General features: G+C 50.0%; 1 protein-coding gene across 1 annotated transcript; it reads left to right on the forward strand.

Moving 5' to 3' along the window:
• The first annotated feature begins 9,855 nt into the window (after nucleotides 1–9,855).
• LOC120979548 (lamina-associated polypeptide 2, isoforms alpha/zeta-like) lies at nucleotides 9,856–11,803 on the forward strand. Its single transcript, XM_040408352.1, has 2 exons — nucleotides 9,856–10,280; nucleotides 10,358–11,803. The coding sequence occupies exons 1-2, from the start codon at nucleotides 10,224–10,226 to the stop codon at nucleotides 11,639–11,641; spliced, it is 1,341 nt and encodes a 446-aa protein (XP_040264286.1). The 5' UTR covers nucleotides 9,856–10,223; the 3' UTR covers nucleotides 11,642–11,803.
• The last annotated feature ends 769 nt before the right edge of the window (nucleotides 11,804–12,572 follow it).

Here is a 12,572-nt window from a genome sequence, read left to right on the forward strand (position 1 = left end):
TATCACGCTCCAGTGCAGAAGTAAGGTGGGCACATTGTCTTTGTACCGGGGATCCAGCAGGGTGGCAACCCAGTAGTCCGCACACGTTAAAATGTGGGCAACTCTGCTGTCGTTGCGCTGGCACTGCAGCATGTAGTCGCTCATGTGTGCCAGGCTGCCCAGAGGTAAGGACAAGCTGTCCTCTGTGGGAGGCGTATCGTCATCGTCCTGCGTTTCCCCCCAGCCACGCACCAGTGATGGGCCCGAGCTGCGTTGGGTGCCACCCCGCTGTGAACATGCTTCATCCTCATGCACCTCCTCGTCCTCCAGTAGAGGGCCCTGGCTAGCCACATTTGTACCTGGCCTCTGCTGTTGCAAAAAACCTCCCTCTGAGTCACTTCGAAGAAACTGGCCTGAAAGTGCTAAAAATGACCCCTCTTCCTCCTCCTCCTCCTCCTCCTGGGCCACCTCCTCTTCCATCATCGCCCTAAGTGTTTTCTCAAGGAGACATAGAAGTGGTATTGTAATGCTGATAACGGCGTCATCGCCACTAGCCATGTTGGTGGAGTACTCGAAACAGCGCAACAGGGCACACAGGTCTCGCATGGAGGCCCAGTCATTTGTGGTGAAGTGGTGCTGTTCCGCAGTGCGACTGACCCGTGCGTGCTGCAGCTGAAACTCCACTATGGCCTGCTGCTGCTCGCACAGTCTGTCCAGCATGTGCAAGGTGGAGTTCCAACTGGTGGGCACGTGGCATATGAGGCGGTGAGCGGGAAGGCCGAAGTTACGCTGTAGCGCAGACAGGCGAGCAGCGGCAGGATGTGAACGCCGGAAGCGCGCACAGACGGCCCGCACTTTATGCAGCAGCTCTGACATGTCGGGGTAGTTGTGAATGAACTTCTGCACCACCAAATTCAGCACATGCGCCAGGCAAGGGATGTGCGTCAAACCGGCTAGTCCCAGAGCTGCAACGAGATTTCGCCCATTATCGCACACCACCAAGCCGGGCTTGAGGCTCACCGGAAGAAACCACTCGTCGGTCTGTTGTTCTATACCCCGCCACAACTCCTGTGCGGTGTGGGGCCTGTCCCCCAAACATATGAGTTTCAGAATGGCCTGCTGATGTTTACCCCGGGCTGTGCTGAAGTTGGTGGTGAAGGTGTGTGGCTGACTGGATGAGCAGGTGGAAGAAGAGGAGGAGGAAGCCGAGTAGGAGGAGGCGGCAACAGGAGGCAAAGAATGTTGCCCTGCGATCCTTGGCGGCGGAAGGACGTGCGCCAAACAGCTCTCCGCCTGGGGCCCAGCCGCCACTACATTTACCCAGTGTGCAGTTAGAGAGATATAGCGTCCCTGGCCGTGCTTACTGGTCCACGTATCTGTGGTTAGGTGGACCTTGCCACAGATGGTTTTGAGCAGTGCACACTTGATTTTATCGGATACTTGGTTGTGCAGGGAAGGCACGGCTCTCTTGGAGAAGTAGTGCCGGCTGGGAACAACATACTGTGGGACAGCAAGCGACATGAGCTGTTTGAAGCTGTCTGTGTCCACCAGCCTGAATGACAGCATTTCATAGGCCAGTAGTTTAGAAATGCTGGCATTCAGGGCCAGGGATCGAGGGTGGCTAGGTGGGAATTTACGCTTTCTCTCAAATGTTTGTGAGATGGAGAGCTGAACGCTGCCGTGTGACATGGTTGAGATGCTTGGTGACGGAGGTGGTGGTGTTGGTGGTACATCCCATGTTTGCTGGGCGGCAGGTGCCAACGTTCCTCCAGAGGCGGAGGAAGAGGCCGAGGCGGCAGCAGCAGAAGAGGTAGCAGGGAGAGCCTGAGTGAGTTCCTTGTTTTTAAGGTGTTTACTCCACTGCAGTTCATGCTTTGCATGCAGGTGCCTGGTCATGCAGGTTGTGCTAAGGTTCAGAACGTTAATGCCTTGCTTCAGGCTCTGATGGCACAGCGTGCAAACCACTCGGGTCTTGTCGTCAGCACATTGCTTGAAGAACTGCCACGCCAGGGAACTCCTTGAAGCTGCCTTTGGGGTGCTCGGTCCCAGATGGCGGTGGCCAGTAGCAGACGGACTCTCTTGGCGGCGGGTGTTCTGCTTTTGCCCACTGCTCCCTCTTTTGCTACGCTGTTGGCTCGGTCTCACCACTGCCTCTTCCTCCGAATTCTGAAAGTCAAATTATTTGGCCCAATGTATTGAATTCAAATTCAGGCCTTTTTTTTACAGGCACCTAACACTATCTGGCTATCTATTTAGGTACCGTATTACACTAATACAGGCACAGCAATAACGACAGATTTAGCTGAATATAAATTGTAGGCCTAGTATTTAGGCCCTGGATGACAGGTATCCATTTTACGGACAGAATTAGACTTGGAAATGCACGGTAGCGTGTGAAGTTATTGAGGATGACCCTATCAGCACCTTCAATCTAATATACCCTTTTATGGATAAATTTAAACTTGGCCTGATACAGCAGAAACCACTGATTTAGGGAATTGCTAAGTTGGGAATTGTATTCAACCCAGAACAAAAACTGTGCTTCGGCAGACAGCAGACAGTATTACAATTGGCTAGCCACAGCTGAAACACCAGATTTAGGGTACTGCTATTTTGGCAATTGTATTTTACCCCTCAATAAAATAGCAAGCACAGCCAAGCCCTGATGTAGGATATAGCAAAAAAAAAAAACACACTATTGATGGTTAAAAATGGACTTGGTGGCAGCTTGTGCTGGCGCACCACAAGACACAAAATGGCCGCCGATCACCCCAGAAAAAAGTGACTGAAAAACTCTCTGGGCAGTCTTAAAACAGTGAGCAATTGAATAGCAGAGGTTGTATGATACACAGCTGTACATCGATCACTTCAGTAAGTAAATCACTGCCTAATCTCGCCCTAACAGCAGCAGCTGCATCCTATCCCTACACTGATCAGAGCAGAGTGACGTGCGGCGCTACGTGACTCTAGCTTATATAGAGGCTGGGTCACATGCTGCACTGGCCAATCACAGCCATGCCAATAGTAGTCATGGCTGTGATGGCCTCTTGGGGCAAGTAGTATGACGCTTGTTGATTGGCTGCTTTGCAGCCTTTCAAAAAGCGCCAAGAGAGGGCCGAACACCGAACCCGAACCCAGACTTTTACAAAAATACAGCTCGGGTTCGCTCATCCCTAGTCACGAGAAAACAATCTCAGAATGGCTTGGATAAGTAAAAGTGTTCCAAAGCTATTACCACATAAACTGACGCATGTCAGATTTGTAAATTTTGACCTGGACACTAAGGGCATCAATGACCCTTGGTCATGAAAGGGTTAAGCTAGGGGGGCTGAGGTGGTTAAATTGCACACATACAACATCTGGTGCCTTTGCAGGATTAGTCAATTGCCAAAAAAGGGTGTTTTAAAAACAAACAAACAGATTATTAGTGCAGTATTTCAAGCTTGGATTTGAATGTCACAAAAGCTCAGATGCAGTGCTGGTGCACTGAGCTTGCATAAAATGGCTGCCGCCCCTCACCTAACAGACGGATAAAAGTTATTTTTTTCTGTCACTGGGCTCAGGGCAGGGTAAAAAGATTGTGCACTGCACCCACACAACTAAATCTATGTAGATCGCCGAGTTCAATTGGAGTTCTGATCACAGATTCTGACCTATTCTCTCCCTCACAGCAGCATCCTCGCCCTACACTAAGAACAGCAGAGTGGCAGCGCTACGTGACTCCAGCTTATATAGAGGCTGGGTCACATGCTCCACTGGCCAATCACAGCCATGCCATTAGTACGTATGGCTGTGATGCAGGGGCGTAGCTAGAAATGACTGGGCCACATAGCAAAAAAAAATTATGCCCCCCCCCCTTTAAATAATGCAGCTGCGCCTGCCAGGCTTGAGCAGGTATATGTGTGAATATGGATTAGGGAAGATACTGAGATCTGGCTGTACCTGTGAGGTACAGCCGGATATCCGCATCTTCCCTATTCACACATATACCTGCTGAAGCCTGGCAGGCGCAGCTGCATTATTTAATAGTGTGGTGTGGTAATGGTTAATGGCATTTTGGCGAAGAAACAGCCACCTAGGCTACTTTCACACTTGCGGCAGTGTGATCCGGCGGGCAGTTCCGTCATCGCAACTGCCCGCCGGATACGCTGATTTTGATGTGACTGAAAGCATTTGTGAGACGGATCCAGATGCGGATCCGTCTCACAAATGCATTGCAAGAACGGATCCGTCTTGTATTTATTTTCACATTTTTACCGGTCTGCGCATGTGCAGGCCGGAAGGACAGATCCGACACTAATACATTCCTATGGGGAAAAATGCCGGATCCGTCCTTGTGGGCCCTTGGGCGATAAAGTCTCAGTGGGCCCCCTTACATAGTGATAACTCTCTGAGTATAGATAATGTAGTAGATATCACCTTCAGCCCTATGTAACAACACAGATAACACAGTACTGGCTATCTGAGTACAGAAAATTTAGTAGTGTTACCTGCAGTCCTATGTAAAACTACAGATAACACTAGAGCTGATAATGTGGTAGTGTTACCTGCAGTCCTATGTAAAAACCACAGATAACGCTAGAGCTGATAATGTGGTAGTGTTACCTGCAGTCCTATGTAAAACCACAGATAACACTAGTGTAGATCGTGTGGTAGTGTTACCTACGTCCTTAATGTGCCTCCCTGTGCCTCTCCCATGGGACTCCATGCTGGCGGCGCTGCCTCCTCTTCCATCTTCTTCTTCCCCCGCACAGAATGTCTGATGCAGCTGCGTCAAGACATAGGAACACTGTGGGCATGGTGATGGTGACACACAGGGAGAGACACACACACACACACCGGGACAGGGACACACATATGGACAGACACTTATACGATGGTGAGATCGTCACAGCACCTGCTGTGTATGGGGCAGGCTCACCGCCGCAGTCCGCTCCATACATTGTCTCAGCACAGCATAGTGAGTGGAGCACAACACTGCCTGCATGGGCCCGCACACATTACGCAAAATTGTGGCACGGAGGCAGACCCAGAATTCCGGTCGTGTGACTGGACCCTAAAGGTGGGTCATCAGCGATACTTGGTGGTGACAGCAGCGCTGAGTGACAGTAACTACTGACAACACCTACTAAGGACACGCTCTAAAGATTTAGCATGACAAGTACTACTTCTCCATGCTAAGGCCGAATGCACACGGCCGTTTTTCACGGCCGTGAGCGATCCGTGGAACCGCGGCCTGGATTCCTGCTGAGAGCAGGAGCGCACGGCGTCATTGGTTGCTATGACGCCGTGCTCTCCCTGCTGCCGCCACAGTACAGTAATACACTGGTATGATCTATACCAGTGTATTACTGTACTGTGGCGGCAGCAGGGAGCGCACGGCGTCATAGCAACCAATGACGCCGTGCGCTCCTGCTCTCAGCAGGAATCCAGGCCGCGGTTCCACGGATCGCTCACGGCCGTGAAAAACGGCCGTGTGCATTCGGCCTAAATCTTACAGCGTGTCCTAATTATAAGTAAATGGGACATCATGGGAGGGGAGTGGTGCTGGCTGAGACTCACTATTTGGCTAATGGAAAAAGCTCAGTCACTGTGACATGGATGAGCCTCAAGGGGTTAAAATGAAACAACTGGACAAAAGAAGAAAAAAAAAAAAAAAAAAGGACCTTATCTACCTTACATACTGGTTTGAAGACAGGCCAGCAGCAAGCAGGACACACTGAGTGGTCACCCTCTGGTGATCACAGAAGAACGTGGGGCATGTCAGGAGCACAGAGGACTGCAGAAGGAGGAGGCAATGATCGGGCTATTTTCCTGGGACCCGGCCCCTCCTTCTGCAAGTCTCACTCAAGGCTGAGGCTCCCGAGCTCTTTTCCCTGGCTGTGTGAGGAGGCGTAGGAGGAAATAATCTTTCGTGCCCTGTGGTGCTGGTGCCTGGCTCCGCCTCCGGGTGACATCACCACAGGTCCTCCACTCACAGTCTTTAGTATCCCCTCCGGGCTCCGCCTCCACACTAAACGCCGCCCCTCTTGTAATTGATCACATGACTGTGACATCCTCGCAGGTCCTTCACACTAGTCTACAGCAGACCAGCTCACAGAGTGGCCAACCCACAGGTACGCCCCCGTTCCGGCCCCCTCTCCACCGCCTACCTCATCTTCTGCTTGTGTGGCAGTGCGCCCCGGGCCCCCACCTGCTCCAGTCCTGACCTGACAGTGACTACTCCCCTCAGCCAGGCCCGAGCCGCGGACCGCCCAAGCCCCGCCCACTACACTGGGCAGGCGGTCGGGCCTGGCTGCCTGTCTGTGTTAATAAAAAAAATAAAAAATGCAGTCCAGACGGGACCCCAGTGGCGTAGGGCCCCATAGCCACTGCTATGTTTGCTATGGCGATCCCTACGCCACTGCTGTGATGGCTTCTAAGGTCACACAGTTAAACGCTTGTTGATCGGCAGCCTTTCAAAAAGCGCCAAGAAATCGCCGAACAACAAACCTGAACTTTTACTGAAATGTTCAGGTTCGGGGTCCAAAAATCCTAAAGTTCGGTACGCACCTGAACTTTACAGTTCGGGTTTGCTAAACCCTACTGATAATATAACAAAAACAAAGACAGGTGCACTATGGTGTCTTACTAACCCTCATACAGGTGTAAAATTGAGAGATTAGCCAACATATCCTACTTGGAGGACATGTCTGAGCCCGAGCACTGTGCCAAGATTTTCAAGTAGCTCAGGACCTGACGCTAAACCTACCTGGGCCGTATGGCCAATACCAGGAGCCAGTGGGCGAATTACAGGAGCTCAAGGTCCGACTCACAGCAATCTCCAAGTAACCTCCAGCATGAGACCATGCATAAAATGGGAGGAGGGAAGAAGCTCTGAGCCCAACCCAAGACTGGCTAATATAGCCTGGGCCTCACATGTGCACCAGAATGCTGCCTGTGGATGGAAATAAAGGCACATTCAGACTAGGAGTTTCTACACCGCCCAAAAATTCTATATACAAACTACAGATTGGCGTGGTATTAAAAAGCAGGGTGCATCTATACAGGAGGGCAGATCCTGCACTTCTGGTCCGCTGCTGACCACAGTACCACAATGGAAATCCTACACAGGATAGCCCGGGCTAAATCAGTCTTGGGTGGGGCTCAGAGCTCTCTCCCCCCTACCATTGTATGCATGGTCACATGCTGGAGGTTAATGGGAGATTGCTGTGGGTCGGACCTTGCGATCCTGTAATTCGCCCACTGGCTCCTGGTATTGCCCATACGGCCCAGGTAGGTTTAACGTTAGGTCCCGAGCTACTTGAGAAACCTTGGCACAGTGCTCGGGCTCAGACATGTCCTCCAAGTAGGATATGTTGGCAAATCTCTCAATTTTACACCAGTATGAGGATTAGTAAGACCGCATAGTGCACCTGTCTTTGTTTTTTATATATTATTTTTACTGTTTATCACATCCACACATTTTCTATCCTGTGTAGGATGTCCATTGTGGTACTTGTGGTCCACTGCAGGCATCCTCCATTGTATGCATTTTTGCTGGGGATAGTCATTAGCAGCGGACCACAAGTGCAGGATCTGCCCCCCCTGTATAGATGCACCACTGCATATGGGGTTCAGCACTTCCTGCTTTTTAATACTATGCCAATATGTAGTTTGTGTACAGGGCTGGTACTGCCTTTTTGGCAAAGAAATGATTGCTTGGGACTCTCCACCTCGGCTCGGCACAAGCCATCAGTTCTCTGAAAGCTGCAAAGTCCACCACTTGGAAAGGTAGGGACTGCATCACCAGCAACTTGGACAGGAGCATGTTCAGCTTCTGCACCTTTGGATGCGTGCACACATACTGCTGTCTTTTGGCAATCGCGTGGGTGATCGATTGCTGACGGAATGACTGACGAGGAGTAGGAGCATCTGGACCAGCAGAAGATGGGAATGACAGACAGCTCCCTTCGCCTGAGGTGGTGAAGCCTTGACTGGCTGAAACCGGGTGTGTGCCAATGAATGATGCAGCGGTAGCTGCGGCAGGCTGGACCACCACATCAGAGCCACGGTTCTCCCAGGCCACTGCATGGCAACACTGCATATGTTGACGCAGGGCTGTAGTGCCAACATTGGCACCCTGGCCACGCTTAACCTTCTGCCTACATATTCTACACGTGGCCACGTTAACTTCCTCTGTCAGCTTAATAAAAAAACTGCCACACCGCCGAGTAGGTGATTCCCCCCCAACAGCCCGCACTGATTGACTGCTACCTCTGTGAACTCCTGCACCACTACTTCCCAGGCAGGTAGGCTGCTGCAAAGCAGGTGGTCTACCCCGGGCACGTTTGGCTCCCGACTTGCAACTGCTGCCACCCTGCTGACTCCCAGCCACGCAGCTGGCTCAAATGCTGCCTTACAGGCAAGCTGCCACCCTCTTCTCCTGATGATGAAGCCCCTTCTGCACCCGGCTCAATCATCAAGTAGTGTCTGCACGTCACTGATGTCCTCCTCAATGGTCTCTGGGTCAGGAGCCTGAACGCTCGCAACACAAGCTCCTGAACCACTCTCCTCCTTACTACTAGCCCGCCTAGTGGAGGAAGCGGCTGATGTCTCCTCCAGATCTTGGCTGGGCAGTAGCTGCTGCCTGTTCTCTAGCAGCTCGTCCTCGCTGTATAGTGGAGATGAGCCCACAGCATACAATACTTCTGTGGATGAGGGAACAGCGAAGTACAGAGGCAGGTTGAGGACATGTGAGGGCACAGGGCTTGCTCCCGGGCCATGCCAACTAAGAGTTGTTTCTGACGAACCCACCGACTGTTGGCTGGGGGTGTCTGATGTCACTTGGGATGACTGAGTTAACCAATCAAGAACCGCTGGGTTGCTGGTCAAGACACGACCGCTAGATGACACCGGGAGCTCAGGCCTCTCTCTGCGACTCCTGCTGCCACAGCCCCTTACTCTGCTGCGACCTCTGATTGCACCCAAAACATTCAGGCCTCTGCCACTCCTCTGTGCATGGCCTGGCACTTCTCTGCCTGACATACTTGTAGCTGAACTACACAAATTAAACGGAAATTAAAACACCCCTAAAAGCGACAAATATATTTTTCTTTGTACTAAAATAGTCCACTAAACGCTTTCAACACAATTAACTGCAGAAATGCACTGAGAATATATTTTTCTAGTAGTACTGAAATATGGTCCTATTTGCTTTCACCAGAAATAACTGCAGAAGTGAAATGCGTATATATTTTTCTTGCTGTACTGAACTACGCCCCTATACACTTTCACCAGAAATAAAGTGCAGTGCGTATATATTTTTCTTGTACTGAAATACGCCCCTATACGCTTTCAACAGAAATAACTGCAGAAGTGAAATGCGTATATATTTTTCTTGCTGGACTGAAATACGCCCCTATATGCTTTCACCAGAAATAACTGCAACAGTGCAGTGCCTATATATTTTACTTTTTTTTTACTGAAATACACCACTATACGCTTTCAACAGAAACTGCAGAAGTGAAATTGCGTATATAATTTTCTTGTTGGACTGAAATACGCTCCTATACGCTTTCACCAGAAATAACCAACAGTGCAGTGCGTATATATTTTTCTTGTACAGAAATACACCCTATACGCTTTCAACAGAAATATGCCCCTATACGCTTCCAACAGAAATACCTTCAGAAGTGAAATGCGTATATATTTTTCCCCAGTCGTCTCCATGACACCAAGTCCTGAGATTGACTTCCTTCTGATTGGACAGGAAAAACATAGAGAGGTTAAAACCCCCACCCCCTCCTCACATCACCAGTGTTTTTCCTGTCCCATCAGGATAGGAAGCAGGAGAGGTGCACGGAGCTCGTTTGGGCTCACCTGGAGTTATTTTTTTCATCTGGGCCGAGGTCGGATCTGCAGTGCAGCTCTCCCTCCTCCGTTTGGTTAGGCCTGGGCTCGGGCACATAGGTAGTGCCCCTGCGAAGATTCCCTCTGCAGCGGTCCCGGAGGGCTTGATGCAGAGGGAAGGAGGAACACGGCGGATCGGCACTGTGATGTGTCCCTTCCGGCCGGCAGGCGGATGACGTCAGACGCCGGGGGCGGAGCTAAGCGCGCTGACGTCATCAACATGCGCCACAGGTCCTGCAGCATGAGAAGCACATGGAGACACTATAAAAACGCTCAGGACCTGTGTAACGGCGCCCTGCATAGCGCGGCTCACATATTTTGGTGAAGCATCTCTGAAGCGGTCGGGAGTCAAGATGAGCACCCCCCTCACGCCGGGCTCTGGAACCGAGCCTGCATCAAACCCTGGGACAGTGAGTAACCTATTCTCAGGTACATGCCTTGTATGGTGGGTTCAGTCTGCTCATCCTTTCCTCCCTTACCATTTCAGGGAGAAAAGGATTCGGCTTCTGCAGCCAAAAAAACTAGAAAATGTGGTATTTGCTGCAAAAGATTGTCTAACACTGGATCCAAGCCCCTGTGTAAAGAATGTACTGCCAGTGTCATCAAGTCTGAGTCTTCTAGTCTAATTGAAGACATTAGAAAAGTGGTAAAAGAAGAGGTTCAGCTAGCCTTAACTACCAGAGAACCTACTCCCCCCAAAGTTCCCCCCACTCAGGACGCCCGTAGTGTTAAATCACTTATCCTGGATTCCGACTCTGAGGGGCTGGCGGTCTCAGACTCCGAATCTGTCCAAAAACACCCGGCATCTTCAGATGAAGAGGGCGAATATAAGCGCTTCCTGTTCAATCCTGAAGATATTGATGAACTTATCAGGGCCATCAGGGCCACCATTCAGATGGAGATGCCTAAAACCCCTAGGTCTACCCAGCAGAAAATTTTTGGGGGTCTAGGTGAAAGGAAGAAGGCCGTTTTTCCAGTCCCTGATAGTGTCCAAAAATTAATTAGGTCTGAATGGGAAAAACCGGATAAAGGATCCTTTATCCCAAGAGGAATTAAGAGGCGCTACCCCTTTAGCCAAGAGGACTGTACGGATTGGGAGACCATTCCCAAAGTAGACGCGCCAGTGGCCAAGGTAGCAAAACATACGGCCCTACCGTTTGAAGACTCAGCACAATTGAAAGATCCTCTAGACAGGAAAGCGGAGAGTCTCTTGCGAAAGACCTGGGAGACTACGGCGGCCCTTCTCAAACCGGGCGTTGCCTCCACATGTGTGGCCAGAACACTGAACCTTTGGCTAGACCAGCTAGAGATACATCTGGTCAATAAGACACCACGGGATCAAATTCTAGAGAGCTTGCCTCTATTAAAGATGGCAACCTCCTTTCTAGCAGACGCAGCTGCTGAATCAGTTAAACTGTCCGCCCGTACAGCTGTTCTCTCAAATACAGCGAGAAGGGCACTATGGCTTAAAGCGTGGTCAGGAGATATCACATCTAAAAATAAATTAATCGCACTCCCCTTCCACGGTCAGTACGTTTTCGGAGAAGATCTAGATAAAATCCTAGACAACGCGACAAATAAAAAAAGAGGGTTTCCAGAGGAAAGATATAAACAAAAAAGGCAGCCCTTTCGTGACCGATTTTTTCAACCCGAAAATAAAAAAGATAAAGGGAAGACTGGGAGGTGGAGCTATGCGAAGGGAGGCAGGGGGAGAAGCTTCCTCTTCAACCCAAATCGGGCCGAAGCCTCCTCATCCAACAACAAACAATGACGCCATACCAGTGGGGGGAAGACTCAGCTCCTTTCTAAGATCTTGGGAGCATGTAACAAACAGCCGGTGGATCTTAAGTATTATACAAGAGGGTTATCTGATAGATCTTCTCTCTTCCCCTCCACAGAAATATGTGATCACTACCCTTCCCCCATCTCAAACTGCGACTTTAAAAAACGACATAAAAAACCTATTAACCTTGGACGCCATAGAGCCCGTCCCGAAAAATCAGACAGGACTGGGATTCTATTCCCGCCTCTTCATTATAAAGAAACCAAACGGGAAATCCAGGGTAATTATAAATCTGAAACATCTAAACAAATACGTAAGATATCAAAAATTCAAAATGGAGACCCTGAAGTCAGCAGTGAAACTCTTAAAAAAGGATGCAGTGATGGCCACAATAGATTTAAGCGACGCCTATTATCACGTCCCAATTCACAGGTCATCAAGGGAATTCCTAAGGTTCGCAATAGAATTGGAGGGAAACATTCAGCATTTCCAGTTCAGGTGTCTCCCCTTCGGGATCTCTTCTGCCCCAAGGGTTTTTACCAAAATAATGGTGGAAGCCTTGACAACCTTGAGAGAAAAGGCAATTTGTGTGATCCCCTATCTGGACGACCTACTGGTAGTGGCGGACAACATAGAGACCATGGGAATCCATCTCGGGTTAGTCCTGGATCATCTACAGAGCCTAGGTTGGCTCATCAATTGGAAAAAATCGGATTTAATCCCATCCAAACGGAAAGTTTTTCTGGGCATTACTCTAGACACAGTCTCCCAAAGATCCTTTCTACCACCTCAAAAGATAGTAAAACTTCAGACAGCTTTGAGGAAGTTCAAGAAGGAGAAATTCTGTTCAATAAGACAGGCCATGAAGGTACTAGGGAGTCTGTCCGCTTGCATTCCAGCAGTTGCCTGGGCACAGTTC

This window comes from Bufo bufo, chromosome 9, assembly GCF_905171765.1.
Source record: "Bufo bufo chromosome 9, aBufBuf1.1, whole genome shotgun sequence".
Taxonomy (NCBI): Eukaryota; Metazoa; Chordata; class Amphibia; order Anura; family Bufonidae; genus Bufo; species Bufo bufo.